Source organism: Emydura macquarii, unplaced genomic scaffold (genome assembly GCF_026122565.2).
Source record: "Emydura macquarii macquarii isolate MOO-44397 ecotype Brisbane River unplaced genomic scaffold, CSIRO-AGI_Emac_v2 contig_1253, whole genome shotgun sequence".
NCBI classification, from domain to species: domain Eukaryota; kingdom Metazoa; phylum Chordata; order Testudines; family Chelidae; genus Emydura; species Emydura macquarii.
In genome coordinates, this window is record NW_027131390.1 from 75,937,341 (window position 1) to 75,955,909 (window position 18,569).

The 18,569-nt window shown below is 41.2% G+C and overlaps 1 protein-coding gene across 1 annotated transcript in view; it reads right to left on the bottom strand.

Annotated features, from left to right (window-relative positions):
- Positions 1–18,569, bottom strand: part of MYO3B (myosin IIIB) — a 307,358-nt gene that overhangs the window by 198,566 nt on the left and 90,223 nt on the right. The window contains exon 10 of the mRNA XM_067549868.1: positions 12,098–12,163. Within this exon, the coding sequence (XP_067405969.1) occupies positions 12,098–12,163 (66 nt within the window). The remainder of the gene's footprint in view (positions 1–12,097; positions 12,164–18,569) is intronic.

Sequence of the window (18,569 nt, forward strand, 5' to 3'; positions counted from 1 at the left end):
TCGAGATTCGCTGCAAAGAAACCAGCATTCCCTTCCTTCAGTCTGCAACAGCTATGAAGAGTTGTGTCAAACGAGGAAAAGGTTTGGTCCTGTCGATGTAAAACAGCAGGGCCCGTCTGACATCAAGAGAGTGCAGGTATCTCTCTTCACTGGAGCTGTGAGGTTTGGGACAAAAGACAGGTAGAAAGATGTCCAGGTTAAGGTGAAAGTGTGAGACTACCTTAGGCAAAAAGGCCAGGTGTGGGCGCAGTTGGACCTTGTCCTTAAAGAACACCGTGTATGGTGGTTCTGATGTCAATGCCCTGATCTCCGAAACTCATCTGGCGGACGTAATAGCCACAAGGAAGGTGACCTTCCAGGACAGATGTGCAAGGAAGCATGAGGCCATGGGTTTGAAGCGTGGTCCGGTGAGCTTGGAAAGGACCAAGTTCCAGTGCCAGTGAGGAGAAGGCTCCTTTATTGACAGGAAAAGCCTTTGTAAGCCCTTAAGGAGCCTGTCATCATTTCGTTCGAAAAGACTGTTCTACCTTCCACTAAGGGGTGGAAAGCAGATATGGCCGCTACATGGATCTTAATGGATGAGAAGGCCAATCCCTCTTGCTTTAGGTGGAGCAGATACTCCAGAATTGTCAGGATCGACACCTTCATCGGGGACACTCCACGTTCTGTTGCCCAGCAGGTGAAGTGCTTTCACTTAGCCCTATAGGCTGATCTGGTTGATGGCTTCTTGCTTTCCAGGAACATGAGCTGAACTTGGGCTGAGCAGGCCTACTCATGCTATCAGATATAGGGAGCTCAGCTCCGGGTGGAGCAGGTGACCTTGATCTTGAGACAGGAGATCCAGCCGCAGCGGCAGGTCCAACTCCTGGGATCTGCCAACTCCAGAAGCATCCCAGGGGCCACGCTGGTGCTACAAAGATGTCCCTTGACCTGTTCCTCCTCACTGTCAGGAGAACTTTGTGGATCAGAGGTATTGGCGGGAAGGCATACAAGAGCCCCTCTGACCAGGAAAGGAGAAAGGCATCTGTGATGGAGCCTGCACTAAGACCTTGATGGGAGCAGAATTGAGTGCACTTCTTGTTGTCCCTGGTGGCAAAGAGGTCCACTTGGAGAGAGCCCCACCGCTGGAAGATGTGGGTCGTTACCTCCAGATGAAGGGAATACTCGTGGTGAGAGCAGAAGGACCTGCTGAGTCGGTCAACCAAAAAGTTGTTGACCCCCGGGAGATGTACCTCTATTGGGTGAATGTTGTGAGTGACACAAAAGTCCCAGAAACTCATGGCCTCCTTGCACAGGGCCGGGGAATGGGCTCCCCCCGCCCGTTGATATAATATATGGAGGCCATATTGTCCATGAGTATCTGCACCACTTTGTTGGTAAGATGTGGTCGGAAGATCGTACAAGCTAAACAAACTGCCCTGAGCTCCCTGATATTGATATGTAGCCGCAGTTCCTTTGAGGTCCACAAGCCCATGGTCTTTAGGGACCCCAAGTAAGCTCCCCATCCCTGGTCTGAAGCATCGGAAATCAGTGTTACCGATGGCTGGGGCGCCTTGAAAGGCATTCCCGAGAGTACCCAACGTGGATCTGTCCATCATGCCAGGGAGGTATTTCCGGAGGAATCATAACTACTCTGTCCAGGCGGTGCCTGGATGGAGAACACACAGATGCTATCCACATCTGGAGAGGTCTGAAGTGCAGTCTGGCATGTGGAACCACATAGTTGCAGGCCACCATGTGCCCAGGAGGCTGAGGCAGACCCTCGCCGTTGTGAAGGGGTGGAACGAAATGCAGGTTATAATGTCTGTCATAGCCAGAAACCTTTCCTCTGGAAGGAATGCTCTGGCTTTGGACAAGTCCAGCATTGCCCCAATGAACTTTATCCTTTGTATGGGGATTAACGTTGATTTTTGTTAATTTATTAGGAGGCCTAGTGCCTGGCAAATGTTTTGGGTCATCGTGATGCCAGCCTGGACCTGAGACCTTGACCTGCCTCTGATGAGCCAATCATCCAGGTAAGGGAACACGTGCACCCCTCTCCTTCAGAGGAATGCCGCCACTATCGACATGCACTAGGTAAAGACTCTCGGCATGGCTGAAAGACCAAAGGGGAGCACTGCAAACTGGTAATGGTGGTCCCCTACTGTAAACCATAGGAATCTCCTGTGGTCAGGGAAGATTGCGATATGAAAGTAAGCATCCTTTAAGTCGAAAGTGGCATACCAGTCACCCAGATCCAGAGAGGGAATAATGGTGGCTAGGGAAATCATACAAAAATTTAACTTTCTGAGGTATCTGTTGAGGTGTCTTAAGTCCAGGATAGGCCTCAGTCCTCCTTTTGCCTTTGGGATCAAGAAATAACAGGAGTAAAATCCTTGCCCCTGTAGGTCCTGGGGAACCTCTTCCACTGCTCCTACCTCCACAAGTGCTCACACTTCCTGCTCAAGAAGTTGCTTGTGAGAGGGTCCCTGAAGAGGGACAGGGAGGGAGGCTGGGAGGGAATGAGGCAAACTGGAGGATATAGCCAAGCACCACCATGCTGAGCATCCATTGGTCCAAAGTGATGGTAGCTCAGACTGGGAAGAAGCAGGCCAAACTAAAAGAAAACATAAGAGAGGTGGATCCAGGGGTAAAACTGGTAGATTGCTCCTGAAAAGCTCATCCACTGGCTCATTCAACTTCTCTATCTTAAGGCCCAGGTTAGAGGCAACCTTTTTCAGCAAGTCCTGGTGCACCCTGAAATCGTCTAACGGTACCGCTCATGAAGGGCCCGCGACTGCCTCATCCAGTGACGATGATGAGGAGGCCGGTAGCTGAGGTGGGGAAGGTGCCTCTGCTCTGGAAGGGGTAGATTCCCCTGGGCTCGAGGTGTGTGAGTCCTTACAGTTGGACTCCGAGTCCAAGTGAGACACCGAACCTTGAGGGATGGAGGACTGCGGCACCGAAGTTTGTCTCCCAGAGCCGGGCTGTGGAATCCCTGAGTGAAACCCCCACCAACAGGGCCATAGTTTGGGCCATTGAACTTGCGGCCACGCTCCCATTGGTGGCACCATAGGGAAGCCAGGCATCAGCGCTGCAGTCTGCCTTCTCTGAGTAACCTTCTCGCTGTCCGAGGATGTGTCGCTATCCGACAGCCGTAGTGGCACCAAGTCCAACAAAGCATGGTGCCACACGGGGAGCGCTGTTCCGACACCGGAGAGTGGTGCGGGAAGCCTGAGTGGTGGGCGTGCCAGGACCTGCTCTTGTCCTTTGGTTTCTTGTACGGACTAGGCAAGTGAGGCCGCGGTGTAGGGGAGAAGTGCCACCAGCCTGGCGACCTGCGCTGCTCTGAAGCTCCATGGCGGTGTTCTGTATGATGCTGGTCCTCCAGAAACTGACATTGGGAGCCTGGTCTGATGCTGTCCTGACCCGGAGAGCATGGTCTTGACTCCAGGGACTGCCAGTGCACAAGAAGGAAACTGTCAGCCAGATCTGTCCCTCGAAACATTGCCAGTCATTGCCGGTGCCGAGTCTTGGAGCAGCCTACTGTCCCTCAACATTGCCGGGAGGTCTTTCATAGCCTGAAAAGTCTCTGGGGTCGATGGCACTACCAGGTGGTGAGGGCCTCTACCACTACCTAGAGTCAATGGAGGGTCCGGTGCCAGGGTCGATGCTTGCAGCAGTGAGGGACCCTTCTGAGGCAGGGAGGATTGGCAGCGTGACTCAGGTCTCACCTGATCCCCTTTAGCCTTTTCTGCAAAGAAGCAACCCTGCTCCCACGCGAGTCTTCTTTGACCTCTTCTTCGGTACTGGAGATGGCAAATGGTGCCGAGATGAGGCAGAGGGCGCTGGAGGAGCACTGCGCACCAAGGCCATTGTTCTCGGTGCCGAGTCAGATCTACCAGGCTCTGACACCGGTCTAAGTGCTGACTTTTTCAGTATGGCCTTAAGACAGGTATCTCGTTCTTTTTTAGTCTGAGAGTGAAAACTTTGACAGATTTTGCACCTCTCACGGATGTGCACTTCTCCCAGACACTTTTAACAACTTTGATGAGGGTCACTCCTCGGCCTAGGCTTCTTACATGAAGCGCAGGTTTTAAACCCTGGAGAAAGGGGCATGCCCTGACCCTGGCATTCTAGCAACTAATAAACTGGAACCAGCTATTAAAGTAATAACTATTAACTATCAACTAGAACAATGAAACCACTAGATATAATGAGAGGATTTGCAAAGGCAAGAGATGTTCCAGCACCGTCACTGGCGGCAAGAAGGAACTGAGAGAGAGGGGGAGCCAATGGCGCCTATATGCGGGTGCATATGCACGCTGCTGCAGCGGCCGCTAGAGTTAGCTCCTACAAGTACTACTAGGGGAAAAGCATGTGGCGCATGCACGCACCTAATTTGGGAATGGACATGAGCAAGCACTTGAAGAAGAACCAGTGTTTTTTATGCTGACCAACCTCATCTCATTGTTTCCTTGTGCTCTCCCCATCTGCTTGTTTTACCCACCTGTTGTTTATAGTCTTACACTTAGATTATAAACTCTGTCTTGTCATTAAATGTTTGTACAGTGCCTCGCACTAGAGGACCTAGGCCTCTAGGTGATGCAATAATACAAATAATAAACAAACAATGGCTCAGGTGCAATGGCAGATTGCTGTGGGGAAGCGTGTTCTGCTCTACATACCTGTTCTGTGGATAAACAAAGAACTTCATACTGCAGTACCATCAATCCAGCACTATTCACAAGCTATAGATCCATATAAAATAATTTTTAAAATAAAGTGAATAGACACTGAGTGGCAATGAATGCCTAGGTAAAGGATGAAGCATAGTGGCACTATCCACTATATCAAAGCTTCAACTAAGACATTTTAACTCTTTCAGAAAAAAGAAATTCTTAGAAAGCAGCACTTTTATTTCCATCACACACGTAAGAAGAATTCTGATTAAGTCAATACTTCTCTATTATCAGCTCTGAGGGGGACAAAAAGAGTCAGATTCCCAGCGAAAAGTAAGCTCTTTTGGAAGGTTTCTAAGTGGCTAATGTTCTATTCCTTGTTCTCCCTGTGCACCACCTGCCTCTTTGACTGCTCATCCTGCCTGTTTTCCATGGAGCTCTCTGGCAGATGCTGGTCAGTCACATGCAGCAGACAGGTGGAAGGGAACAGGCACATCATGAATTACATTTGTAATAATGATCCAATGACGTGTCCCTTTCTCTGAGGCCTCCCTGCCTCCAGTTCCCATTCCTGCCCATCCCCCCACGGCTGCAGGTCAGTCCTGTTTTGAAAAATAAAGCGAAAATGGTGGCAGATTTACCTATAGCGTTTCTGTCTTCAGTCCTAATTGTAAAGGACACACAGGATACAGACAGTATTGTCTACAGAGCTGCATATAGATGGCCTTTCAATCAAAGTGCACCTTGTGACTGAGGATATGTCTATCTACCAGTTAAAGACAGGCATTATGACCTATGAGGGAAGATTGAAAAAATTGGGTTTATTTAGTCTGGAGAAGAGACAACTGAGTTGGGGGGGACATGATAATAGTTTTCAAGTACATAAAAGGTTTTTACAAGGAGGAGGGAGAAAAATTGTTCTCTTTAACCTCTGAGGATAGGACAAGAAGCAATGGGATTAAATTGCAGCAAGGGTGGTTTAGGGGGGACACTAGGAAAAACTTCCTAACTGTCAGGGAATATATTGCCTAGGGGGGTTGTAGAATCTCCATCATTGGAGATTTTTAAGAGCAGGTTAGAAAAACACCTGACAGGGATGGTCCACATAATACTTAGTCCTGCCATAAGTGTAGGAGACTGGGCTGGAAGACCTCCCTTCTAGTTCTACACTTCTATGATTATTTATGGCTCCTTCAACTACCAGTGCAATGCAAAGGGGCCATTATCAGGCAGAAGGTTCTGATCTATTATCTAGCTGATATTTCCTTTTCAATTTTAGGCCTATCACTCTTTTATATTTAATTAATTCTCTCTCTTCTGTGCTGCAAAAATATATGATGCACAAAAGTTGACTCCTCTACTACCTGTGTTGGTGGTGTTACAACCTATCTATGGGAGATAGAATAAATTGACTTGAAAGGTTTAAAATCTCCCCTGAAAACAGAACTACTGGAGGAGAAATGCAGCAGACTCTCTCCATTTCTCTGTTGTATTAGAATCACAAATGGATCCTCCAAAATAAACGATTGGTGTAGTAGATCCTGAACACAAGGATTTCCTGGAATATTGTCAGGACATCCTGAACGGGTATCAGACAACTGGGATTTTCGTTGCATTGTTCTCTATGTCTGTTGAATGAAAAAGTATGTGTGAGGGTAGGGGAAATAAAATCTACATAACTAATGTTTTAGGAATGTTCATGGAAAATATCTGTGTCCAATATATTGGAGAAGTAATTCAGGAATAGCTAATATCATCAGGATTTCTGGATATAGGGATATTTGAAATTGCTGGTCTCTGACCCCATCCTAGAGTTCCTCTGACTTCCCCTCTTGATCATCTCCTATGCCCTCTCTGTTTAGCACTAAACTACAACCAGTCTTCTCTAGGGAAAACACAAAGTTAAAAACACTTACGAATTACTTAATGTCTTCTCACAGCAAGCTTTAAGAATAGAAACACCATAGAGTGGCATGTGGCACCTGCCTGCCCATAGGGTCCCAGGGCAGCTGAAGTACTGAGACCGTGAGCAGCAGCAATTAAGGATTTCTTTCCTATAGAGGAGGATGGAAGTAGTAAAAGGATTAGGATTAGGCTGTGAGGTGAGCTGCAAGAACACTAGGTGGGCGTGATAGGAGACTCCTTGGCAGGTTGAGCAATGGACACTTCACGGGGCGAGGATTTTATAGGAGGAGGACATGAAAAACACTGGTACTTCACCAGGTAATTCTTGCATTTGCTTTGTCTGACTGGCACTATGCTCTCCCTCACACTGCTCAGTATTCCTAGTGTTGCTCATCTCCCCCTCCCCACCCCAGAGACTTCTGCTGAACCACCAGCTGATCCACACTCTTCCTGGTACTTTTTCCACAGCGTGCATGTGTTAGGATGGGCAGCTGAGAAAAGCAATAGGGATAAGCCCCGTGCCACAGGAGGAGAATCAGCAGCATTCCCAACACTAATGCTGATGCCTGAGTAGCCTAAGTGGTGTACAGGGCACAGGGGCACAAGGTACCTTAAAAGAGCTCTTAGATCTCTTTAAAGATCTCTTAGTTCTCATTAAAGAAGTCTTCGCTGGGTAGTTGAAGACAGTGATCTTCCCTGAATACTCTGTCTGCTCCCCACCCTGAAAACAGCTCGCGTGTGTGTGAAAATATGACCTCTGCAATACTGCAAGGTCAGTGAGATGCTGGTTCAGCTCATGAACATGGACTATTTTAAACTTACTCTGTACCTAAGTTTCTAAGATTTCAGAAAAGTGTGAAGTGGAGGACATGGGTAATTTACTCATGTGATCCTGCTACTCCAATTCTAACATCTCCATCTCTTTTGACACTTGCAAACACCTCTCTCTTCCTTCCCACTGAGTAATAGACAAGTTTCTCAAGTCGAGTGTGCATCACATCCCAGGTGAGAAAATACAGTAATATGTTCTTTCTGTTTGTCACATTTTTGTTTAGATTGTGAAAAACTGATCTACAGCCAGAGAACTGAGATAATAAATGAGACATAAGGACCCTTAGGATCTAGATGATCAATTAGGAGATATAAATTACTCACCAGTATGAAATTCAACCTTGAGATTCATGTCTATAGTTTCATGTTTTACATGAAAAGTAATACAAAAATCTAAATTTACAAAGTTAGGAAATCAGATATCCATTGTTTTTACATTCAGTCAATACATGTTTATTATCGTGATAAATGTTGGAGACCCTAAGTCTTGAAATTTTACATTTTGAGCTTCCTACTCCCTGAGTTTCTTAATTCTTTAATTCCCTGCAGTTTGGGAGGGACTAATTAATTCAAGGAGCCATAATAGCTTATCATTGGCTAAATAAATTTAAAAGGAGAATGTCTGTCTCTAGAGATACCATTGCTCATTTTAATTAAAATTACCCTTTTCTGATGTAATGTAAATAAAGGTTATTGTATCCTTCTGCTCCAAGAACATATGAACTCTTCTTGTCACCTCCAGACACACTGCAATATTATTTATGGTGCTTGAACTCTTTTTAGTTAATTTGTTATCTTTACTCATTTTACCATTTACCATTTAAACATTCCTGCAGGAAATACCACATGTGTAAATGGTGGTGGACACATATTGTTATCATATGAGGACAGACAACAACACTAATGTTGCAGCTACAGAAAAACATTAGCCTCATAAATTTTCATAGTCAGAAGAGGGAGTGAACTTTTCATACCTGAGATTTTATTTCAGTTGAATGAAAATAGGTAAAAGTATATCATTTTTAGTACTTACAGAGGTGGGAATTGATGCAGTTGTTTAAGTAGCTTATAGGCTTGGCAGAATTAGATTTTTATTATTTTATGGATATTGATGTTTATTTCTCAGTATTTTTAAAAAAATGAATCATCTAAATTTTACAGGTGTGCAAAATTATGGCTTAAAAGCATTTTTCCATTTTTATCAAACTTTCATAGTTGCAGGAAATTTTAGGGGGCTCAGACAGTAATTATTTAATTACAGTAGATGTTTAGATTAAAAAGGTTAAAACTTTATAAGCGTTAAAACACAAATTGTCAACACCACATGTCAAAATAGACAAACTAAATATCCTTAAATCAAACCACAGTTCTCAAGCAGCAGTTTTCTTACTTTGCCTCTCTGTAAATTTTGATTATCATTGGTGGAAATATTTTTTTTCCGTCAGCTTGTGAGTGTACAATAAAATCAACATTTACCGATAAAAATCTAATCCTTCCAACTCTGCCTGTAGGAAATGACATGCCCCATTAAGATGTAATTTAAAAAAACAGGTAATTCTCTTTCTAGTTCTTAACTAAGCAGCAAGGTTCTTCATGGATGTTTATAGTAGTAGAGATATATAGAAATACACAGAATTTTACAGACCAATTTAAAATATCAAGGCGCTATGTGTATTTGAATAGCTATTGAGTACAAAACCAGGCTGTTGTCTGTGTTGGCCTGATTAAGGCTATATCTTCACTGCCACCCAGGTGTGTTTCTAGGGCAAGTTAACTACATTAGCTATCTCATTGCAAAATCCTAGAGGAGATAAAGCACTGTAATTTTTACCTCAGTGTAGCTAGTCAAGGTCAGCACCAGGTGAGGGAAAGGAAAGAGTGATGACCTCATCTAGCTACATCCAGGTAAAAACTACCTGGCCTTGTGTGTCCCCTGGGATTTCACAGCAAAATCATTAACTCAAGTTGCACTAGTTTTCTGTGGATTTCACGTCAACAAAAGTAACTTACCTTTATTCCCTACAATTGTCTCAAGAGCTAGATGAGAACTAACACTAGACCTTCCAGCTTGGAAGTTTTAGAAATTACTGTGATATGTGAGTGAATAATTAGAATACAAAAGCCTCTCAGGACAGGAAAAACATTTTGGCATTTCATCTGGAGCATCGCTATTACTCTGAACAAGGCACAGAAATATGGAAATGTAACTACATTGCTTGAGTTTGGCAGTGTTGGCAAGGATGACATACCAACAGAACTGAAATCAAAGGTGCACTTCGCTGAAGCAGCATGCTCTGTTTTGTGTCAATACATAGGTCTGGACCACAACCTGAACCAGATAAGCTTGTAATGCAAATGATGCTGGCCATCAGGAAAGAAGTAGATAATGAAATTACTACAAAGTCAACCACTCATCACAAGGGTGACAGAAACATCAGGCAAGGTCCTAACATATGGATAAAAGGCAGTACAGAATTTATATAATCATTGCTTTTAATTTATCATAACTAAGCTGTCATGAGTTATGCATTGACAAATGCATAACTAACACATATAAATGAGCCAATTATCACTAATGGCTAAAAGGCTCACAGCTGTAGAGTCTGATGTTTTTATTATTGTAAAAAAATGAAAGTTTACAAATGTAAATTGAAACCTTGGTAAAAATGTTTCATAACCTCACCTAACACATGAGATTGCAAACTAGTAAACAAAAATGTGGCAACATCACAGTGAATTCCATTCCAATGTTGTTTTTTGTCTAGCTACAAAATTGGCAATTTTATGACAATTGTTGTAATGCTTCAGATATCATTTATGTTTAAAACGCTGCTTATCAGTACACTTCACTGCTTCATTGTGTATGTTGCTGTAAAAACACAAAGCAGGTTCAACAAACTTGGAAAAAAAGCTGTTGGGGAGGGGAATAATTAAAACTGATCAGATTAAACATTTATAATTTCAGGATATCAAAAAACTGACAGGACAAGTATTACACTGGATATAGCTATAAAACATCAAACTTTAACTCCTTCTATAAATAGCCATTTATATCTGATTGGATTTCAGTGTTCATATTTAATTAAAAGTTTGAATAAATGTCAAGAAATGTTAAGTTTAATTTATTATATAGTTCCCAAGGTCAGAAAGGGTTTCCAAGAATGAGGCATCAAGAAGGAAGAGTGTGGAAGACAATGCTGAAGCAGGGTGTATCAAACACTGGAACGCTGTCCTCATGTTTATCAACTGTCTTGTGTCTACACAATACCCAGAGAATATTAGACAGTTGGTGATGGTTTTCTCCTAAACATTGGCTGCCCACCACAAGCACCTCAGCGTTCCTATTTTAGGGGCTTTCTGTCAATATGGAAGAAAATTTAACCACCAACCATTGCGGACTTGGAAGATTTTTATCCTTTGTAATTAATTGGTGATCACAATGTACAACATAGTTACTAGTTAAACCAGGCACATGCAGCCTAGAAAAACAGAACTCATGTCTATCTGCTACAGATGCACAGAGTTCTACCACCTCAGCAAAAAAAAAAAAATCTCCTTTAATTTTCAGTAATAGTAGATACCATCTGTAGGTCAGCCAGTACATTATGCCTTACCTTATGGCCTGATCCAAAAACCACTGAAGTCAATAGGAGTCTTTCCATTGATTTAAATCAGCTTTGGTTCAATCCCTTAATTTTCAATCTCCTAAAATGGGAAGTCGCCCCGAAAGACCAATTTCAGAAACTCTGTGTCAGCCTCAGTTCATGTACCACTGCCAGTTCAAAAGATTTCTGGATATATTATTTATAGCACAGGTACAGAACGGACCTAACCAGGTTTTCAAAGTCAAAGGGAAAACACAAAAACTGAGGAGTGGCATTTCAGCTGAAGCATTGGGAATAAGTGATTTAAATCATTAAGTAACTTGAATAGTCTTGAATCAATGAAGAATTGGTAATATTGTCTACAGTTTAGGACATAGTAGTGCAGAATGAAGTCCTAAGATATGGAGCAATATATCTGCTTATTAATGGAAGTTGCTATAAGAGTTTTGGATCTGAGGATAACAGATAAGTGATGCAGATATAACAGATAAGTTAGATAAGTTTTCTTGTATTAACAAACAAAACATAAGTTTGGTTTATTGGGGAGCCCATGCTGAAGCTGGGTGGCACCTCGATAGCACGTCAGTCCCTAACTTAATATATTTTGCTGGTTTTGATTTATTAGAGGTATCCAAGATTGGATGGAAGGGAGGGTAGGACAACTGCTTTGTTCCTTTCCTTTTTAATTTTCATTTTTAATTGCCTATCATTTACTTCAGAAAATCCTTCCCTGCAAGGAGAGCCCATATGTTGCTACCACATTTAGATCTCCTATACCACCAAACTTTACCACCACGCCATCAAGCAAACCAGGTGTGTTAATAGATTCACCCTGGGTCCCTCATAAGTCAAGAAGCTAGTCAAATTGGTTTGGTTCACAGCCGCTGTTAAGCAAATTGCATGAAAAGATCAAACTGAGCTGGTCAGTTTTCAAAACATGACATACAGTCTTCAATCTATGAGAAAATCGTTTCTGTTATAACCTTCTACCAAGCAAAAGAACTGTGTGTATCAAGTAAATTCTGCTTCCAGAGTTTCATGTCACTCTGTAAGGCCTTGCAGAGTACACAGTTTTTAAAAGGAAGGAACACTCACTGTGAAATGAAGTGGTTGAATCCTCGGCACCATTTTTCTGGATGTAGCAAAGTGGGAGGAGGATTTCTGAAAAATACACACAGTTTCAGCTTCTAAATATTAGGGCAGATATATTCAATCATAATGTTGTTGCAATTTTCTCATGGATTTTCAGCAAAGATAACACTGGAAAATGGAGACACAAAAGAGAACGTCCAAACAGTCTATGTTCTTTGGATGCCTGTTTCGTTCAGTTTGGATTTTTTATTTTTTTTTTTGACAATTCCTCATCCCTCTTCATGAATTTCCCCTTTTTGTGTCATTGATTTTGATGCTGGTGACAAGTTCAGGATGCATAGTGCACATCAAGCAAGCTTCCCCACAGTTCCCTTTCATTCAGCTTGAAACTGAAGGGATCACCTTTGAGGCTGATAAATTAATCCAGTCTCCATGCTCATTCAGTCCTTGGCCTCTCCACTCAGATAACCAATTATGATTGTGATTTTCAGAAAAATGGACACCTACATATTAAACACTAAGGGAGAGACTATTAACAAATGGTGGTAACTTTCAATCATTAATGACTTGCTCTTTGTACACTCTGGTAACCTAGAGATTAATGTTTCCATGTAATGAGTTAAAACTATGAAAAATGTAGCATATGAATTTTGTAGTAATATTTTCCACTCATTACTTCTTACATTACATATTAACAGAGACTCCCAAAAGAATGCATCCAGAAGCTCACATTGTTGTATGCAGTGTTGCTGTAGCCATGTCTGTCCCAGGATATGAGAGAGACATGGTGGGTGAGGTATTATCTTTTATTGGACCAACTTCTGTTCCTTTTCCAGACCCAAAGAAGAGATCTGTCAGTTTCGAAAGCTTGTCTCTTTCAACAGCAGAGTTTGGTTCAATAAAAGATATTACCTCACCTACCTTCTCTCTCCAGAATCTTAGAAATAACAAATATGCTGCCATATATTAGTTTCCATATAACTACTTTCTCCACTGAACACTACAGTAAATGATATAGTAAAGTAAAGATTGGCCCATATTGGAACACCAAATCCAAAACTCCTGAGAACACTGAGGAAATTCAGATCTGGATACAATCTTAGTGGCTAACACCCATCTCCATAAGAAGGATCTAGATTAGAAAACCATTTTGGAACTTCTCAAACTTTGGGTAAGTTTGGTTCTTCTTCCAGATCCAAACTTCATGGAATAAGGCCCATTTCCAGTAAAAAAAACAAAACAAAACAAAGTTTCCTGCATAGCACATTGGATCAGTATCTTCCATAGCTTTATTCAAGCAACTGAAGATTTCAAATATGTTTGAATAAACATAAGAAATGTCTGTTATAAAACTTTTCTAATTTGTTTTTTATTGTATTTGAGGACACCATGCTAAGGAGCATAGGTAACTGAACTGACAAAAATAGTCATACACTTTAGCTTAATCTAATAGCAAATCTTCACGAATAGTCTGCATTGCATCATGAATCACGTTCATTTAATTCAGGTCCACACTCTAAAACAAAACATGGTTTGAAAACATTTTGGAAAACAAAGAGCAAGCAACACAAACGCAATGTAAATTTGTACTAATCTGTTTAGCAGTCTTTGAATTTCTCACACATATACATTCAAATAATAGCTCCATTTAACAATTACTAGTTCAAAAAATCAAAACATAGTTTAAAAAAAGACAATGTGGCTTTGTAATAAATGGACCATTTTCATTCATCTGTATCTATTCAAAACAAATGCAGTCAGCTCATTTCATTGCAGGTTGTCACATTGTCTGAGCTGAATATGTTATTATTTTTCTCTTTTGTTCCAGAAGATGCTGAGAGTGTAATTTTCTTCACAAAGTAAAGAAATTCAGAATGTTTGAGGTGAACATCATTTATCAAATTTACCATTAGGAAAAACATGTGATGGGTTATTTGTAATGACACTAACATTTCAGTCCTGTCATCCATTAACCATATTCATATCTTGGTGTACATCAGAGAATCTGTGACTGTACATGCAAACACAAAGCACAGTAGATGTTTTCAGAAGATACACCAAGAAATAAGCCTATATCTGAAAGAGAGAGAGGCTTCAAAAATCTCTCTTTCTAATGAACAATGGTTAGAACTTCAGATAAAACCAAGCCTCTCTCTAATGTACTTTCAGAGTGGCTGTGAGACTGCTGCTCCTTCTTGTGGATAATAACAGGTATGGTTTTGGTCATTTCACCTTTGACTCCACATATTTTAGTTTGCAGGAACACTGCTTTATCCGACTATCAAAGCTGATAACAACACCCATTACTACAGCGTCTGAGTGTAAAGTATATTTCTACTGCAAATTCAAAAGCCAGGCCTGGTTTGTCAAAAGTTTTGCTAGTATTAATGAACTATGTAATGTTGCTAATGAAGAATTTTTTTTGCAGGCTCTTGTATACACTGTCCTCAAAGTCTAGCATCTGATTATTTTCATGAAGGAAATAATGGGGTTTAATATAAAGAATATAGTTCACAGATAGTGTCAGTTCCATAGCATTATTTTACTAAGAATATTCTAAAAAGAAGCTTTATGAGAGAACACGGGGTAAAATATATATACTTTAATACATCCCATGGTTGCAGATGTTATCATGGACCCAGGTAGGATTGCACAGCGGAAGAACAGACCAGTGAACCAAATGTTATTGTCGATTTGCATGATTATTTTCTGGCTAAAAGAAAACTGTAAAAACAACAGGATTTCTACAAATGGCCATCATTTTATGGTAGCATCAATGGCACCTGGTTCTTCTTTTACTGGCTTCTCAATATACCATGCACCAAATCATAAACTATGGACACGTATAAAGTAACTAATGAGTCCCTGACTTTGTGGATGTTTTATTGAGCCTAATATTTCTGTATCTGTTAATGGAAGAATTTTGTGTTATTCCTAAATTCTCTCTAATTATCTAGGCTATGTTGGAAAGGTGGTTTTGTAGTTAAATCACGTAATTGGATGCCAGAAGTCCTGGATTTTATTCCTAGCGCTGCCATTGGCTTCTGTGTTCTTAGACAAGTCTCCCAATCTGTCTCAGTTGCCCTATCTGTAAAATGGGGATGATACTGTTTACCCACCCCAGAAGCATGTTGAGAGGCTACATTTAATTAATGTTTGTACAGCACATTGAGATCCTTTGATGAAAGATACTATGTAAGTGCAAGATATTATTAACAACTTTATATGCTTCTACTATTTAAATTACCCAGTAGATGAAATGATGCCTCTCGGTCCATTGCACAGTGAGTCTAGCAAGTTACTTTAGCAAATATAACCAATGTTTAAGCAACATTAAGGCCTGATTTAAAATCACAATATTGAGGAACATTGAGTGAAATTTTGAACCCAGGCTTACTGTCCATTCTGCATTCATGTGTGTTCAGAAAAAGCCAATTCACTTGCCTCTCACATTAAGTCAGATCTGCTCTCTTACTTAAGGACAACGTTATGCACTCCCCTATTGCCTTCTACAGGCTGATTCCTTGGAAGCAGTGGTAACCTCACCATAAGCTGTGAAGCCAAGAAATGTAGGCATGCCAATTACTGGAGTTTTACTGACACCTAGCTCTCAGCGGATTCCCCTATGAATGGCCACATATGCAGGATTAAATAAAATAACAGCTGAAATAAGGTAAAGGGCAGGCTGACTAACATGTAATGCAGTTAACTGAGAGTCATGTTATGCTACAGAAGAGATAATACAATTGTAGCAATTCTAGTAACAATACACAAAATTTAGTAATAAAAGTCCTTCCCAAATGGGATTTCTCAAGTGCTTGACAGTTTTCTCTTCCAGTAGTCATCAGCCTTGCTTTATGGATGTATCTCCTATGACCAGACCTGTATTTTTTCCTGCAAACTGGAACTCTGACTCTTTCAGCTATCCCTCACTGCCAGGATATCTGGCTCCCTTGTTCCTCTTAGGTGACTGGAACATAGATTTGCTTAGCTTCACTTGGTGACGCAACATTTGCTTCACAGCACTGCGAACCTCACTTGTGCCATGCTAATCCTGACTTAACTGAACTCAAATTAAAAACTACCCTAAACATACCATAACATTCAAGTGTTCCAACCCCTTTATCATGATGTTAAGTGTGCAGATGATGTTAAGAACTTACTGTGTTAACATCTTGCATGATTTTAAGCACACACAGGCTTTCCAAGACTGACTAACATGACTATCCAAATTTTAGCAATCCAGCTAAACACAGCTTTGACCTTCAGCATTTCCAGTGCTCAGAACTTTTCTTGGCTGCAGACCTTGGGCTGAAGCGTCCCTCCTGGACTCACTAATAGGAGATTTTAAAGACAATTCTAGCACTGATAAAGCTACTCCCCTTTCAAAATCATACTTTCAATACTTATACTTTCAAAATCATCACTCTGGTCTTCCCTTCTCCCAGAATGGAGCCACCATATTTTCCCTCTGGATCAGAGAGATGCCCTTTTCTCTTTCTCCCTTAGAGAAGCACCTTGTCCCCTGTTTGTTCTACCCCAAGAGGAATCAGGTAGCTGTAAGTGACTCAGCTGTCACCAGACGTCTCCTGATCAGTCCTGAGGCTGTAGCAGCTCAGCCTCTGCTGGAGAAAGCTAAGCAATGGCCTTCTTTTGCAGTAGAGTGTTAGCTTACTTTTTCTTTTTATAGTAGAATTTTTAAAAATTAGAATGGCTTGAACACACAGTAATCACCAAGGATCCTTATAGAGTTTTTATGGACATTTCAATATATGGGACAAGTTCTTGCCATCCTGTGGAAAGGCACTTTGCAAGTCCCAAAGTTAGATAGGACAAAATGTTACTTAGGACAGAGGTTTCACTGCATTTCACTGCATGGTGAAGGTGGGGATTACCATGGATCTTAGAGCATCTGAAGAGGCAAAGGTTCTTGCAAAAGGCAGACAGACAGACCCCTAAGGCAACTATTGAGTGTTAGGCACACAGAAATAGGTCAATATTCCAGGATAAGTAAATGTGAAAAAGAATTTAGTTTTCCTTTGAGTATAATGTAACTTTCCTGAAGTTTGAAACTAATAATCAATTAAAAATTCTGTGATTTATTACACTGGATGTATGAAATATAAAGTAACTGCGTCAAACAATTTATGTGGCACATACTGTGTTATGTGTTGAATCATAGCCAAATACAGCACTTCTCCTGCTACTTTGGCCCAAATAGGGATCTACGGTCATTTGTGTCTCAAGATTATGTTATATCCAACATGTGTTGTTCTATTAATGGCATGTCCTTCATCAGCTTATGTCATTGGACTTCATTAGTAACTGGCAGCTTCTGCAGCATATTGTACACATTCACAGAAAAACTAGATATCTATGTCTTAGTAACTGGCTGACGTATCTTATGCTATTCTTCTCCTGGTTCACAAAGATAGCACATGGGACCAATTTAATCATCCTTGCCAATATAAGGAGCTCAAGGACAATAGCAGCTTATTTTCCAATATAAGTGATGGATAATTGCAGGAAGTAGATATGAAGTTCATGGCATGCGCTAGTGTAGCTAGGCCTTTCTAAATGCATTGTGAAAATGTTCTCTTCTGATGCAAGAAGGGTGATCAACCATTTATTTCTTGAGTCCGTGCCTTTTTTCCCCTAGTCCTTACCTTTCTATCATTTATAATTAGACCAATACCAAATATTCCATTTCCCTAGACAGAAACATTGTTCTGTGGATGGATATTGTCCTCCTCTCATTGCATTATCTACCTGATTGCTGTACTTACTTTCTGGGAGTTTTGTATGAGTGAAGACTGTTCCATTGAGCCTATATGGATACACACACACACACACACACGCACGCACGCACACACACACACACACACACACACACACACACACACACACACACACACACAGTTTTTAAAGTTCAGTGCTCCTTAGAACATGAAGACATTAGCAAGCTTAGCCCCAGAGAAGAATTGATTCTGAACAATCAGTAATAGGGAGTATGTGCTGAAAATGTTTTGATCTGTTGAGTTTAATGTGTTTTCTGTCATTCAGTGTGCCTCCAAAGTCACAGCTGGTAAAACCAAATGGGTCATTTTACCACAATCAGACCAGCGATGTGGTTCAGCGAGCACCATTTGTCCTTTACGTTAAACTGTGCGCCTAATTACAGCTCAGAGTTAATAGATTTATAACACACAAAGGGAAAATAACTGCTTGAGATTTTAAATACTTTTTTTTTAAATAAATTTAAAATGTTTGAAAAGCAAAATGCACTTTTCAAAATTATTTCAATAAATTTAGCAACATATTCTATACAAGAAAACCAGGACGAGTCCCCAATGAACAGATTGTATCATCAGAGCCTGCCACATTGTTTCTAATGGGGGAATTAGCAGCTGAACATCAACACCTGTCACAGTGAACAGGCTCTGGCAAACATAGCCAGGTACATGCTTCTTGTGAA